The 16799-nt window shown below is 33.6% G+C and overlaps 1 protein-coding gene across 1 annotated transcript; it reads right to left on the bottom strand.

The window, feature by feature from the left end:
- On the bottom strand, positions 1–16532 carry LOC120340981 (phosphoinositide 3-kinase regulatory subunit 4-like). The gene is made up of 25 exons (XM_039409388.2): positions 16341–16532; positions 16054–16238; positions 15005–15202; positions 14326–14577; positions 13379–13511; positions 12835–12978; positions 12246–12391; positions 11543–11728; positions 11322–11478; positions 10697–10949; positions 10064–10215; positions 9378–9485; positions 8779–8906; positions 8316–8403; positions 7413–7572; positions 6669–6781; positions 6078–6206; positions 5501–5643; positions 4774–5009; positions 3736–3924; positions 3223–3382; positions 2674–2896; positions 2186–2274; positions 1342–1456; positions 1–572 (listed from the first exon to the last, which is right to left on the bottom strand). The coding sequence occupies exons 1-25, from the start codon at positions 16455–16457 to the stop codon at positions 384–386; spliced, it is 3993 nt and encodes a 1330-aa protein (XP_039265322.2). The 5' UTR covers positions 16458–16532; the 3' UTR covers positions 1–383.
- Between the last annotated feature and the right edge of the window lie 267 nt (positions 16533–16799).

Below are 16799 nucleotides of genomic sequence, written 5' to 3'. Positions count from 1 at the left end.
TAAGGTACAATAATGTATTCTCGAGAAAAAGTACACTAAATCAACGTTTTGGATTAAAATAATAATATTGCACTAATTCAGAGAATCATGAAAATCGCAACAACATAATGTCAATATACAAACACAACATAGCCAAAATTAAGCTGGATAATAGCCCATACCTGCAATAAATTGCTGACCAACGGGAATATTATTATGGATAATTTAGTATCGCATGGTATTAATTTCTGATTTCTTATTTAAGTGAAAACTTACAGTCATTATAACTGCTGATTATTAAACAGCATTTAGGAACATGGGCTTCTTTCAACTCTTTATTCTCAGTTCTATAATGTATGTAAAGAACACCACAGTTCAAATGCCAAGTTAAGAAATCATTGCAATCACTTCCATATCTTTACAACACCATCACGAGATGCAGACACAAGCATTGTTTGATTCACTCTGAACATTGCCATGTCTGTAATCACGTCACGATGACAAGTTTCAACGCCATTACTGCGAAGCTCAGGTCCAGATTCTGCTGCTGATGCCGTAGAACCTCCAGCGCTTTTTGCTTTGGTTACATGTTCCTAAAAACAAAGGATATCTAAAAAATATTCTTATGCAAAAATAAATCTACTAGGATAGAATAGGATTTAATATTTATCCCGGAGGAGAAGAAGATGATATATTATATGGTGAACCACGCATCTTATCCGGTTACCCATCCATGCCGCGATGTCGGGTATGGGATTAGTTAGCCAGTTATTTGTTTTCTGCATGGACTTGGCGGAAGAAGCTGTAACTGACCAGTGGCTACATGAACCACTCTACAGAGTTCAGCAATCCTCCTGCACATAATTCACCCCGCATGGTAATCGAACCAGTGAACTCACACAGAGTAACCAGAGGTGCGGTGGCGAGCGTATTCCTAATGCTTTGCAAGATGCGCCACACCGGCAAAACTACTGAGAATGATGGGGAGGGTCTAGTTGATGAATCGATTTGAGACGTCATTTATTAAAGCATTGAGCTTTTTAAACGAACTAACTCATACTCAGCTAACTGCTGATGATAACACAGAGATTGACTCGACTACAGACTCTGCTACAGACCACATGATGAATATTTCTGAATTATACCTCAAAAGTGTCATATTTTACTTTAAAGAAATCTATTTTACTTGAGACGACTTGACTTTAACCATAATTGAAAAATAACTTGATGTTTTTGCATAAATAATAAAATGGACTTTAAAATAATTGTGATATGCCTTGCATTCAATCAAACCATAACTAAAGTGCTGTATTACTCCGGTTAATAACGATAATCAGTATAATATTAGCAATAATAGCGAACCTGAATGACATCTGTTCCTTCAACTCTTCTCAAATCATAACTAACAGATGTTGTTGACTGATGAGAAGGTTCAGACAATATTTTGGAATTTACTGGTTTGTTCATGTCCCACAATCTAAAAACAAATTGGGAAATAAAAACTACATTAGCACTATTAGGAAATTTAATAATACATTTCCAAAAAAGAAGGCATTATTACAATTTGTACTTGATGGTGGGACCTCACACAGAGGAGTACAAATACTTAAATCATGATTCCATGAATTGCTAGCAGCTATGAATGATGTTGAAATCTCAAGCGACACTGTGTGTAGATATATTTTAGAATGCTGTGAAGCACTACATATAGGCATCTTATAAGCGCACATTTTTATTTATCTCGTTTGTTTCATTTAGTGGAAGGATTAGGCCAGAAAATGTCTGGTTTTCAGTAGATCATTCAAGAATAGAGCAAAATGGTGTTGAAAAAAGCGTACGAGATTATGTCTTAGTGCAAATGCCGCAAAATTGCATTGAAAAAAATGTTGATCACGTGAGTGTCGGTCATGTAAGAATTTACTACCATGCCACTGAAAACGTAATGTGGCTTTCTATATCTGCATTGGATCAAGTTAAGTAACCACATACAAATGCTATAATACCCTTCAAGTACTCTTATTTGTTTCTCCCATTCAAAAAAAATTGCAATTGACAATCATATTTATGTAGCCTTGTACACGTCTTAAAGTTTACGGATCATAATAATGAAATAGTCATGAACAGCAGAAATCATATTTATTACGGTAATTATTATTAATATTTTAATCAAGAATCGAGAAATAATGCATGAAAAATCAATGTTCACCTTATAACAGAATCTGTTCCTGCAGTATATATATTAACATCATTTTCATGTTGCGTAACAAGTAATCCATTAACAGAATCCTGGCTTTTCTGAAATAATTTTAATATGATTGATGTCAGAAAGTGTTAAATAATTTTAAATACTTGAAGTGAATGAAGTGAAATACTCAGTAGTTGGAAAATCAAAATAACTTTGGATGTCTAGCACTAATGACAATTGCAATAGAAGATGACAAAATTTAACCAATGGGAATTTAGTATACGGTATATTCCAAGAAAGCGTTGGTAATTACTGAAAATTAGACTTAGATTGGTCGAAAGAAAAATTTAACTATTGGGGTTTACCGAACTCTTCCGTAAATAACTGTAATTCTTTAAGTTAAGATTTTTTTGTGGCTGTGAAAAGTTATTTTACCTAATTGGCCAAGTCACCTTTTTCCATTTTACAATTTTTGCTCTTTTCAGACAGATTACCTATTTATAACATACCTGCCGCAATGACATGGCAGGTGCCGTACTTGCCCACAATGTCATGTTTCGTGAGGAAGTTTCAAGATCCCACAAAGTAACTTCATTATTTCCTGTAACAGCAGATATCACACAGGATGGCTGGGAAGGGTGAATTGCCATTCTTCGTACACCAGCTGCTGATGGGTGAGTAACATGGGTAATTGGCAAACAAAATCTCAAGTCCCAGCAAATGTGCTTTCCACTGTAAAGATATAGTCAGAGCAAAATATTATTAACAAGTATGAAATATTTTATGTGTAATCAATACTCAACAGTGTACATCGCTACTAGAACACAACTTTTCCAACTGCCACTTTCTAGAAAAAGTTCTAATTGCGCAAAATATGGCTGACAAAAAAATATGACCACTTTTATTTACAGATCATCGCAAAGACAATATCTTGCTATGGTTTTCACACTTACGTAGTTTCCACTACTAGATAAATATTCTCAATAAACCCATGTCCCAAAACGAATTAGTGAACATTCTCAATATATATATTCTATAACAATACAGTAATAACTCACCTGACAGTTGCCACACATAACCAATGCTGCTTTGGATCGACCACCAATGATGTCATTAGACCATCATGCAAATCATGCTGCAGGGTGCAAGACAAGCTTTTCTCCCTCATGTCCCAGATATCTATACTTCCATGGGCAGTGATGCAAACAATAACGGGTGCTGTGTATAATAAACACTCGGTTTAAGTCTGAAAGACTTTCATGAAATTTTTATTATTCAAGTATATTGAAATATTCACATTTTTACAATGTTAAATCAGGAATGTTACATAGTTCCAAAAAATGCAGGTGTTTTCACATCTACACTACAAACAAAGCTTTATAAGAAATGATAATAAGAGACGTTCTACTATATTTGGGAGGCTGGGAATGTAAACTTAGGATTTCATAATGTTTCCAAGAAAAGATGTCGAACTGCAGCTGAATATTACTACCTGGAGTAGCTGTAACCTAGTATCTACCAGTTCATCCAATTAAACTATCAATTTCCAAATATAATATAGAAAACCTCACATTTGTAAAAAGCAGTTATATCCATTACTCTGCTCATGTCATTCATGTTCGGTGAAAAAACATTCTCAGATGCGTTTGCCGCTGTCCTTGACGTCAATGTTTCAATATCAATGCAATGAATTCCTCCACTCTCCGTTGAACAGACAACTTTGTCATCGCCGCAAAATGTGACGCGATATAGTTTTTTACCTAAAATATGTAATAAAGTATAAAATTGTGCATATATGAACATGGATTTGAAACACCCAAACCAGTGCGTAATTTTACCATGTGAATAGAATTAACTGGTTTCGAACTTACGCGACACACCAGCAATCACACAATATTCCGAGAGCACTACCCATTTCTTAAAAATTCCTTCTCGTCTGTCCGCGTTTAGAATTTATATGAAAAGGATTAAATCGGTTTCACTTAACGCTGAAAGAGAAGTTCGATTCGCTAGATTCAAATCTTTTATCATCTTTTTCTCTGCGAAGTTCAATGTTGTTAAAGTAAAATTTCTTTCTAAAACAACGTAATTTATATTACAGAAGTGAAGGTGTTGCGAGTTTGAAATGTTTGGGAAACCATGAACTAACCAGTTCCAGATATGTGGACACGAAAGCCTACCGCTTCATTGTTGAAGAAATATTAATTCTGTTAATTCTGTAAGTACGATTCTACCAAACGAACATGATCTGGTTCTAACCATATAAAATTATATGTTATTCAAAATGATTACCGCCTTTATTTTTGAGAATAGTTAATTCTGGGAGTATGATTCTACCAAATAAGCAGGAGCTGGTTCCAAGTACTTCTTTCTAACCATATAAAATTTTTAGCCATAGTGTTTAGCCGACCAACAGAGAAGCAAGTTTTCTACCCCGTCTTATTGGACGGCTATATGGAAAAACCCTCTTTTTGAGTGCTAAAAATATACATCTCTTATTTGCCAGTTAGACTTATTAGCCGGTAAATACAGTAAATATATTAATCATAATTTTATACAAATTGGAGGTGATATTTAAATAGCAAATGGGAAACCCTATTGAAACTTACCTAGCCTTCCATATGTCGCTTTAGATTGGTTTATGACAGCTTTCCCAGCAAGTTTTTCACAATCCCATAATTTCAATGTTTTGTCGGAAGATACAGTGGCAAAATGGTCATTGGAAGGACTGACCGCAATACGGTGAATTGGTCCATGGTGCTCAACCATATGTGCAATCAACTGACCACGAGGTCTCCATACTTCAGGTATGATGCTACTGTTGGAAATGCTCTCTTCCAATTCCCTTGATAAATCAATGAAGAAAATAGGATAAGTGGTAAAAATTGAATCGGCAAAAAAGTGTACTGATGCTTGGATGACACTGAAAGTTTAGAAAAACGGTTGAAACGGTTGAAATTAGGTAATTTCATAGGGATTTGTATTTAGCATATATCGAAAAATACAACTTCTATTCAACTTTCAGCATTCTTTACGGTTTCATAAAAAATATTTTTTGTGTGCCCTTGATAGTTTATTTACTCAAAATTTTCAATTTTAAAATAAAATGTTTTCATTTATTCCAATCAATAAGTTACTATATAAAGCATGAAAAATTCCGAAATAATTTTAATATTCGATTTATTTTACACATCCCTGGTCGAAATGTACATTCAACAAGCCAACAAGCAAGAACACAGTTACATTACAGTTTGTATGTGGATAGTGAATAAGAAATTCTAAAATGTATGCATGGCGGTAGAAAAATTGAACAATTTTAATTTCAAACCAATCTACCTTTGTTTCACATCTTCCAGGTACATATTTCTTTTATGATGAACTAACTTTCTGAGATTCAGTTTGCAACTTGTATATTTTAGCTGAATATTTGGTGGCTTCACTTTTGCCTGTTTTATAGCCGGTACTGGAACACCTTCCAACTAAAAATAATCCATTAATGATTATGATTCTAAGATATTCAAAAGTCACACTATCAAAAATATATTTCTGTAAGTTAGCTGCCTGACCAAAGTCAGACTTCCTCAGACAAACAAAATTTAACAGTTATAAATAAAAGTTAGTAAAGCAGAAAAGTTGAGATATCATTTGTTTCAACTGATCTCTATTTTTACATATATAGAGTATCATGAAAGACTTTAGTCCCGATTAAATGACAAACTTTTCAATGAAATTAACATGAATTATTCCCAAAATGAAAAATCTACCATAACAAATAACTATAATTCCAAGTATTTGAATAATCTATTACTTTTTTGACATCTATGAATGCGAGTACTATTGCTAAGTTTTCATAGGTTAGTGCTGACTTAGTGCTTAGTTAGTGCTGTCTTGACTTGGTAATGATAAATCAAACCTGTGACATAGAAATGGGAGCATCTGCTAAATTTTGTTTTTTTAGCTCTGCTTTCTTCTTTCCTGTATTTTCTGTTGCAGGACGAGCGTTTTCACCAAACATACTCTTCCATTCTTCATTCATTCCACTCTGTTGTTCATATTAAACGCATGAATTTTTATCGAGTTTGGATCGGGGAAGGAACAAAATAAAAATAAATATTTTATACAGAATGAAGTAGCCTCTGAATTCAAAATTAATTACGCAATTTTCATCATTATCAGCCAAGAATGATGAAGAATAAATCTTTAAATTACAAGTATTTGACAGTCAACTAATGGGATACACAAACCAGCATTTAGAGACAGGGCAAACATCGTTTTTTTTATATCACTACAGTACTTTCTACGACAATAAGAACTTAAATGAGCTGGTTTTTGGTTTGATGATATGGGGTCAAGTTTTCGAATGAATGATCAAGTTTTTCTATAAATCAAAGTGTAGAATTTTGATTATAACCAGTTTTGAATATATTCGAATATTGAATCCAATTGGAATATTCAAGTTTTTTCATTTTGAAAATACCTTGTGTAAATAAAAACCCTAACCTACCTGGAAGGTTTCATCTTGAGCAGGTTTCTTTCTCACAGGTGTTTTCTTACTTTGTTTTGCACTGATTTCATCAGCTGGTTTCACTAATTCAGCATGCCTTCTTGTAACCTCCCCTGAGTAAGAAAAATGGAGATTGAGTAGTTATTGTGGTGGTGGCCTAGTCATGGTAGTTTAAAAGCCTAAAACTCTGGCCCTAGTTATGTAAGCTGGGTTTAAAATTGGCCGAGTTGGACTATAAGTCATTTGAAAAAAATTACTCAATCTCCGAGTAATTGACTAATCAAAACCCAAATTTTAACCACAAAAACTTTGGACTGTGCAAGCCTACTCTAAGTGCAAAGTATGCGCATAGTTAACGTTTTTAGTTTCTGTTGGAAAATTTCACTTCAATTAAAAGTCAAAGCCGTTGAAAGTCTGAAAGTCAGACAACGACCAAAGACAATAGTTTGTCTCACGCAATATATTAACGAGTTAGGGATTGAAGTTAGGAGATTGTTCTCATGATTAGAATATGAGTACTAAAAACTCGGATAAAAAAATACTAGAAGAAAACATCTAATGAATACATTCTTGAAATATAAATAAGATTCACCAGGAAAAAAAAAATCTGAAGCAAAAGTTTGCATACATATTTGAGTAACATTACAACCAACAGTCTAAATTTTATAGATATTTCTAACAAGAGTATCAACACCTATGACTATAATAAAACGCTACGCTTAATTAATACAACTTGGAACAAACCTAGTAATGCAACATCTAGTTGACCCATCTGTGTCATCTTGGAATGAAAACTATTGGAATCGATTGTATTAATACCAGCTAGCGTTGCTCGATGTCGACTTTGTCTTTGTAAAAATTCACACAAATTCAACAATTTTTCTTCATCTTCATGTTCTAAACCCTGAAATACATTGAAATAAAAACAATGCTGAAAAATGTTACACATACTGATCGTGCCGCCAGGTCCTTTTGACTATCATAGGTATCCATGTAGTTATCAAACAAATTTTGTTTAAAAAATCCAATCCCTAGCTTTGTGGATACTTTGTACACTCTGCTTATCAGACTGCCAGTTATTCTCATTTAGTTCCCCAATCGTCATTATAAGTAGGTTAAATCATAATTTGTAACTGCAGCCATGGAATAACCACCCTTTAGTTTGTTACTCTATGAACTGCGGTTGCCATGGTTACTGCGCCTGTCATGTTTGGAGTCTTTTTCTTCCATCAACAAGAGTGACACCGGAATATCAGGTCGTTTAAATGTATCTCAAAGTCTGGCTTTTGTTGGTATTCTATTTCGACTCTCTCCTAAGTATGATTTAATGTTAGACTAACTTCCTCATAGGTGATGCTGTTCGATAACCATCATTGGTTTATCGAGTTTCCCTTCACAATGAAATGCATTTTTTTCATCTTTCTTAATTATGTTTGTACCATGTGCATGTGAAAAAATACACTACTGGCTGTCTAATATCATGATGAAACTGACAAAATCAAACTGCTTGATAAGTATGATGAAAAGTTTTATGAATCGTGAAGTATATTCCGAATAATTTCTAAACTTCCCCCCAGTGGAAAAGTCAGTAGCTAAATTAGAATCACCAAAAATCTTTGAATTAATCTTTAAAGTGATTCAACTTACGTGAGATTTTAGTTTATGGAATGTTTGTGAAACAATACCTTCTGGTACATCATCATAGATTACTTCTTCACCTTTACGATATGAATGTCTGAAGCATGAAAAACACAATTTATAAAAATAATTTTGTAGTTAAGGCCTTAAACACAAATTGGATGCTGAATCAAACTGGGATGGTATGTTAATGTGAGCTTAGGTATAACAGTGATAAAACACTTTCAGTGAAGATTTACAATAATATATATGGGTGACACTGACATATAATAAATGAGGTCTCAAATACAAATATCTATGGTGTAAGAACTACCAAAGTGAATTGTATGAACGAGGCAATTGAGAATTTAAATCTTCTACCAACTGTCATCTGAGGTGTTCCTGTGGCCAGGAAGTAAAATTAGAGTCGCATGTCTAAAAAATGATCGTAAAAAAGCACCATATTCTTCTAGTTATAGTTAAGTTAATATACCTTTGCATTTTTCTAGCTTGCAGGTGATTTAGAAATGTTCCGATGTGAGAGGATGAAAGTACAAGTTCATACAACTGTCTTTGAACACCAGGTTTAAGAACTGATAATAAACTAGATTCACTGTCAGGCTGAAAGTAATTTTAGGGAATGCTGTAAGTGAGGTTCCTTTGTAGGTTCTAATTCAGCTTGAAAATGCAAAATCAAAAAAGAAGCCTGGAGTAAGTTCCCTACTGTAGGGAAAGCCAAAACCAAATAGTTTACTATTCAATACATTTTTATAAAAGTAACATTTTTGAACATGGAACATTGAATACATTCTAAATTGGGTTATGTTTAAAAAAGAATGCACAGAAGCTAGTGTGTATTCATATCTTGATTTTAATTTGGAAATTTGGGAAAGTTAGAATTGATTGGTTTTCTAATTCTACAGATTTCGGGAATTAAAAGTAGGCCATTTTGGCACACAAAAAGAGTAATATGGAATATCCTAAATTCTACAATTTGAACATATTTTGAATGCCTTGAATATCATATAAACACAACTTGAAGTGAATCAAACTGGATGGTTGATGTAAAAGAAAGTAAAAAATATCAGGTACCTGGATAATGGGATCTGTTAAATATGCATCAAGTTTTGGCAGTACATGACAATGTAGATCAACAATATTCATTGATTTAGAACTTGCAGATATGAAACCAACAGTGTTCTGTAAAACAGGTACTCATCAAATTGTGCTTAGTGTAAATGGATAATGCGACTTTATGCTTTACTTTGACAACATTTGAAATACAAATTTCTTGGGATTTGTAATAAATTGTTATTTTTCTCATATAATGAAATAATCAGAACATTCAGATTGATCAGAATGATTTGCCATATGATTGGGCCGTTTTCCCGGTACACCTGAAGTATGTGAATCAAGATGGCGGACCTCGGTGTGTACCAGGGTAGGGTTAGGCCATAATTTTGGGTACAAATACTACGGGACTAACGGGAGCCACTTAGCTAGTCCCCGAACTCGTAATAGAACTAAAATGAAGAAAATTGGAATAAAATTATGGCCTGACCCTAACGTGGTACACATACTATATTCCAGTGTAAGCCATCTTGGTTCACAATGTGAACTTCACATACTTCGGGAGTACTGTTTTCCCTGGGATAAATATGTAAATCCTATTCGATGTACAGTAAAAAATCCAATCTGAAACTCAACCTTCAATTGGCAATATAAAAACACTTCTCAGTGAGATGGATAATAAAAACCCTGTAGTGATTCATACTCACAAATCGAATCCATTTGCAAGGATGTTGAAGCAATGGAATTGTTTCACGCAGTAACTCAAACGTCATTTGTTTCGATAATAATTTAACTTTAGTCAGAGATGTTAAAGCATTCAGTGTTTGACCAATCACAAATTCTTCACTGTCATTCAGACCTGAAAAGGTAAAAAAATAGTAATGACATTTCCTATATCGTAAATTAGTCTAAGATCACACCAAAAAAGCAGACCAAAATTTCCATCTATTATGATCTAGTTACGTATTACACAAGTTGTCAACATAGAACTGCTTCCTATTAAAAAAAGCTTTTAATTAGATATAAAAAAATAATTTCCATAGTAACTTGAGTATCGTTTAACAAACACTAAACCATCAAGTTTAACAAGTTGTGTGAAAAGACTGAAACCTATGGGCAGGGGTATATTCACTTGGCTAACACAGACAGTCCCCGAACCCGTAATAGAACTAAAATAAGGAAAATCGGAATAAAAATTATGGCCTAACCCTAACCTGGTACACTGCGGGAGTACCATTTTTTCCGCAAAAAGAACAACCATAATCACCCCAAGAATTACGGTTTAACAAACCAAACAATATGTCCACTCCATCTTCAATAAGCAATAAAAACTACCGTACCTTGTTGTAACAGCGGTTTCAGTATAACAGTACATTGCCATCCGATATACATTGCAACCTGTACGAGACTGTCAAAAAATGCAGATCGCAATTGCCAATCTTGTTTATCGTTGAGAAAAGTAATCATGTGACTCAAAATGACATCGTTGCATCTTTGCCGACCGAAGAAATTACAAAGCTTCGCAACAGAGTGTTCTAGTAAACATTGTCGAACAGTACTGTCATTGTCACTGAAAAGAGCCTGAACGCTTTCCTAAATAAAAATTTTGCCTGTTTAAATGAAAGTTAATTATTTTTCGAAAATATAATTCAAATTATTTTAAATATCGCTTGAATTTATAGGGTTGACATGATGGTTCAAATATTCAATGGCAAATTCAATTGTAAGGTAGAGCAAATGATGTTGCCGTAATGTGATCTACATAGATTATTGAAAATCAATATTAATAATTGTTTGTAAGAATACCAGAAACCAAAGTATGCAAATATCAGCCGTCCTAGTTTTTGCTGAAAAAAGCAATAAATTTACTACAATTTCACAGTAAAAACAAAGGGATATACAATTTCTTCTGGCATAAAAAAAGAAGTGATCACCGCTTAACAGATTGCAAATAATTGCACAAACCTGAACAGTTTCATGTAGATTCTGCAGTTGGTTATCGTAACCAGGTTGATAATTACTTCCAGTGGAAATATAATTACTGCTTTGATCAAATTTAGAACTGTTTAAAAATCTTAGAGCGGTTTCAGCCAGCAGTGACAAGTTTTCTGCATAAGTTTGTCTGAAAAAAAAGGAAAGTTTGTATTAAAGATGTAAATATATATGAGAAAAATATATTAACTAACCTGACTAACACAGCTTTATCTTGTGCCAAAGCTGATGTTCCGGGAAAAATAAACTCAGAAAAAATATTGACTTCGGCTTGAGGTACGTAATGAACATATGAAGTACATATTGCAAGAGCATGAAATGCTTCAGCTCGAACACGAGGCATCTTATCTTCTATTGATTCCATCAAGTATGGAACAATTCTGTAAGATGAAAAATTAGTTCTATAAAAAACAATTTGTTGCTACCTGAACCTGATAATATAAAACTAATTACTGTGCTGAGAATGGCTGAAGAATCAGAAGACTCCAACGCCAAATTTATAGACATTTATAAGATTAACACAGCCCCCTAAATCAAACATATTTAAATCGACTGTGGGACGAAAATATGAGGAAAGAAGCATAATAAATCTGAGATTATTACCATAGTCAGTGATAATGGATTCCTAAACCAACCGACAATACATTCATAAATGACATGGACTGGCAAGTGTCAACCAGTAGAAAGAGTGGCTTACATTAGTAATATGTTGCCCAATTATCCTTGGAATGAAGTTTTTTAAAATGGAATTTTCTCGAATAGGTCATTCAAGCCATCTCACTGAAATGTCAATTTCTACTGAAAGTTATATCTTGTTAATGTGGGATACGACTTTTTGAGCAATTTTGAATTTTAAGAATCAAGGTATATTTGTATGTAAAATCTCAATGACTATACCTTTCCAGAATATCAATTGAAGAAAGATATTTGGAAAATTCAGTGATTATTCCAAGAGCTCTCAGTTTACAATTACAATACTTCAGTCTGCGTAAACAAGATAAGGCTATTGTTGCGACGATGATGAGAGATTCTGACGTTCCAGGCTAAAATAATGTACAAAGAATAAATAAGATGAGATGGAAATTCTCGACTCTTGACGATCAAACTGATATTTGTCATATTTTCAGTCACTTCCATAAGCAAAGATGTTTGGTATGAGGAAAATCACTGAAGTTTGCACTGAATAAACTCTACTGAGAGTAGACTTGAAATTCTTCATTGGATTTATTTCACTGATAAATACCCAAATTCAATCAACTATTAGTAAATTTAAATCTGACGAACCATACCCAATATCTTACCCCTGATTGCATGAAACAAGGAATTGACTGGGTCCTTGAGATCAGGCTTTAATTTCACATCTCAACATAGTTTAAACAATCCTCCAGCCACCAATTTTAAATTTTGTCGAATAAACTCTGTGAACAATCCATATTTACCGGCAAGGTAACAACTCAAGTATGCTAGCAAAAAAAAAAGTGTTCACCTTTTCGACTAGGTTCTGAAGAATAGTTGATAGATCACTATGTAATGTATTTATTGTCTGATCAGCAGATAACAAAGGAGGTTCGCAGAATCTACCCAAGTATTTCTTTAAATGAGAATAAAATTCAACAGGAAATGCTTTGCCCTGAAATATGAAATACCATGAAAAACCATGCAGACAGTACAAGTCTGATTATAGACTGATCAGGTATCTCGATTGTCTACCCACAATAGGCCATGTTTCTAATTATAAATATCAGAATATCGTTCCAGATTATGAGAAATAAGCTTTTTTCACACCTATAGTCTATTGGCAAATTTTTTTCAATTTTAAAGGCATAGTAAATTATTATCATATATCTACAAATTTTATGGGAAGATAGGATTTCTATCCCAAATGTGTTTAAAGGTGTAAAAATGTCTTATAAAAGAGTAACACTTAATTTGCTTCACCAAATAGCCGATAAAAGTTGCAACTAGGGGAAAATCAAAAAGGAAGGCCCATTCATGCGCATGTGTTTAAAGATACAAATTAAGTCAATTACCTTCCATTTTGTCAAGTACTGTTCAGCTGTAAATCTTTTACGTGGATCTCTCTGAATCATGTGTTCAACCAGTGATTTGATATGAGGATCGTCAATTTTAGCTAAACATGCAGTTGGGTAATACTTCTTTTGTCTGGGTAAAAATATTTCTGTCATATGATTCAGTTAAAGTGAGTGTCGTTCTTTCAACCAGGGAAGAAGAATATGGTATAATTTTCATTCAACTTCGATCCTAAGCCATTTAAAAACGACTTCAACTCTGACTTCTGGATGACGGATTTTTGACTTCAGGTTGAAGAAAATCCAATTCCAACTGCCCTGCTTTTAGCAATGCAAATATCAGAGGGGGATGAATTTGTAACTACTACTAGCCTTGAGAGTCCTAAGATAGTAGAAAGAAATGATTGTGGGCTATTCCAAGTGACACTACAGGACAATTCCAGAAATTTTGCATGTTGTTAAATTTAATACATTTTCACATTTTCAGCTACATATTTTGTTTCATTGTCCAATCAGTTGCTTTATTGAATATGTAAAAAATTGCACAAAAGTTACACCCAACCTTACTTAGTAGATAAAAAAAATATAGTAAAATATATCGTGTAAATAAACAGTTGCAGAGAAGGTTCACAGCGTCACCCGATGTGAAAAAGCGTTTTCAGTGCTTGGCTTACGTTACAATATGACTACGTACATGAGCCACTTAGTTTACCCTCATCTTCTTTCCTATTTTAAATTTAAATGCGCATCTGTAGATTGATATGCTACTTCCAAATTGGAATCATTTGAAATAAATTCAAAAATAAAATCTCTTTGGGCACACCAATAATCATTTCACGGTGGTTGGGAACCACTGCCCTATGGACTACGACTAGTGTTCCAAGAGAGCAATATATCCTTCCATGAACATTGTAAAGGTACTCATTTTTACAATTATATTCTATTACCTGAATGCCAACAACTGGGAGAAATCGAAAGGCGGTGTCCCATCTGTGAACAACTCAGCAATGACACATCCAGCAGAAAATATATCCATTGAATGATCAAGTCCTTGCGTTTCTTTAGTTGCTGCATCTTCTGTTACAAGTGACATTTCAACAAATCTTTCTGGAGCAATGTAACATACTCTACGTCGAGATGTATCGAAGAAATAATTGAAATCAGCTGGATTGTCATCAGGAATGTAAGTTGGTTTGTAACTAATATTATAGAAGAAAGAAATAAGTATTAGAATCTAAATATACAGCCAACAGCACACACAAGAAGATATGTACTAGTGACCTTAAGATTTAGCAGCGATTGTACTTGACAACTCATACATAATAAACTTCTATCTTGTCTATATTCTCAAACAATGCTTTGAGTAAACACATTAGCGTAAAAACCTAATACACATTATAAAAATAAAGGCAATGGTGAAAATCAAGTTTTTGCCAAATAAATATAACAGTCCGCAGTTATCACATGTGAAGGAAGTGACATGAAAATAGGTTGAAAATGAAAATAAACAATTCAAATCAGCGGACCACAACATTAATGCAATATACAGTTTAAGGTAAAATGGATTTAAATTAAATTTTATTGTTGTAGTACGTTGGTTCGATAATTGATATACGTTAGTCTCACCTTGCAAAGTCGGTTAGAAGCAGCCAATTCCATGAAGTAATCATTACATTTTCACTTTTAATGTCTCCGTGGCACATTTCAAGTTTTGCCATCTGATTTAGAGCACACAGGAGTTGAAACGCCACCCATTTCCGTTCAATCATATTATAGAAAGGCCTTGTACTGATTCGATCATACAAATTGTGTTTGACAAATTGTCTGAAAATGAATTTAACAAGGAATTGTTCACTCGGATCATTCTCAAATAGAAAAATATAAAATATTTAACGGAGTTCAGTTATCTATGATACATTCAAAATCTAGGTGAGCATCAAAAAAATGTTTTGGCAAATCTCTACACTCACGAAAACTGTACACAGCATACAATTTCTGATGGCTCGGAGATAAAACTAGAAAATTGATATCTAAATTCTACTATAATTCTACCAAAAACATCTTTTCATCAGAATGAGCATCAGTTATTTGGTTATTAGACAGCAATTTTCACTCGATAAAAACAAACCGAATATTTCTGATGTTAAATATCAAAATTGCTCAACTAGAACTGGATTATCAGTATATTTTAAATAGCCTACTACAATTTGGAAAATGGAAGTATGCTATTTTATAAAATAAAAAGTTATGCATAGTTTTGGTCTAGTGTAGTTTAGTGCCACAAGTACTTCTAGGCAAGATTGTCACGATGAAAAAAATGAAGAAGTATGACTTTGTATACGATGTAGCATGCTCGATTTTGGGTGATTGTCTAAGCGTTTTGGATGGTCGCCACTGTAACTCTTTGGATGACGTAGTCAGGTGGGGGTTAGGAATGACATACAGACATATGCAAAAATTGTGGAGGTATAGCTTCTAGAAATACATGCGGTACTAAACTATACCATAGTTTTATCAAAGCAAAGAATTCACATGATACTTTGGCTGATAATCATGTTTTGATTCTTTTATAGCAGGTAATAATAGGTTATTACGAATTACAAGAAGCCGATGGTTACACAAACAACCTCATAAATATGTGAAACTTCATAGCAAAATATAACAAAATAGCTTACCGAAACAGCAATGCTGCTTTGTCTGTGAGCATGATATTTTGAAATGGAGAACAATTAGATGCATGTTTGAGTTTACTTCTGATGTTTTCAACATGTTGTTTGTAAGTTTCTAAATCTAAGTTTGGGTCATGAATTGCAAAAACTTTGACAACAGCAAGTCCTTCTTGATGCTTGACCCTTGCAACCTTTGAAAAATGATAATATTCATGTCAGAAAGTCATGGCTATGACCTTATTGAGTTATTGATAATATTTTATTTTTAGTTTTCTAATGACAGAATGACTCACCTTCATGAACCGTGTACTTCCCAGGCTTTTATCGAATTGATAATCCGTTGCATCTCCCAAATAACTATCCACGCTCAATATCTGAGAAGGAGCTGTTGCAGCAAGATGATTACCCATGTCTCCCAATTCTCACTGAAAACCAAGAAGGTAACTTACAGCTGAGTTAACGTAACTCAGATTCTAAGACAATTTACCAAAACAAAAACAGTGTCGATGACTCGGTCCAAACAATCGTTAGATGTCAGTAGTGATTAAAAGAAGGGGTAAATTTGAGTGGAAATATTCGGGAGTAATTATGAGAATAATTTCGACAATAATGTCGCAAAATTGAGTCGCACAGATGTTTGTTTTTGGAAAAATACATACTTTGCATATTTGCATAATCCATTTTCACCAAATATCATTATGGCAAAAGCCTGTTCTTGAAAAGCAACATATGCACAAAAGTATGTTCTCGCG

Source organism: Styela clava, chromosome 14 (genome assembly GCF_964204865.1).
Source record: "Styela clava chromosome 14, kaStyClav1.hap1.2, whole genome shotgun sequence".
NCBI classification, from domain to species: Eukaryota; Metazoa; Chordata; class Ascidiacea; order Stolidobranchia; family Styelidae; genus Styela; species Styela clava.
Note: the sequence above shows the minus strand (reverse complement) of the source record. Positions and strands in the feature narration are given on the sequence as shown.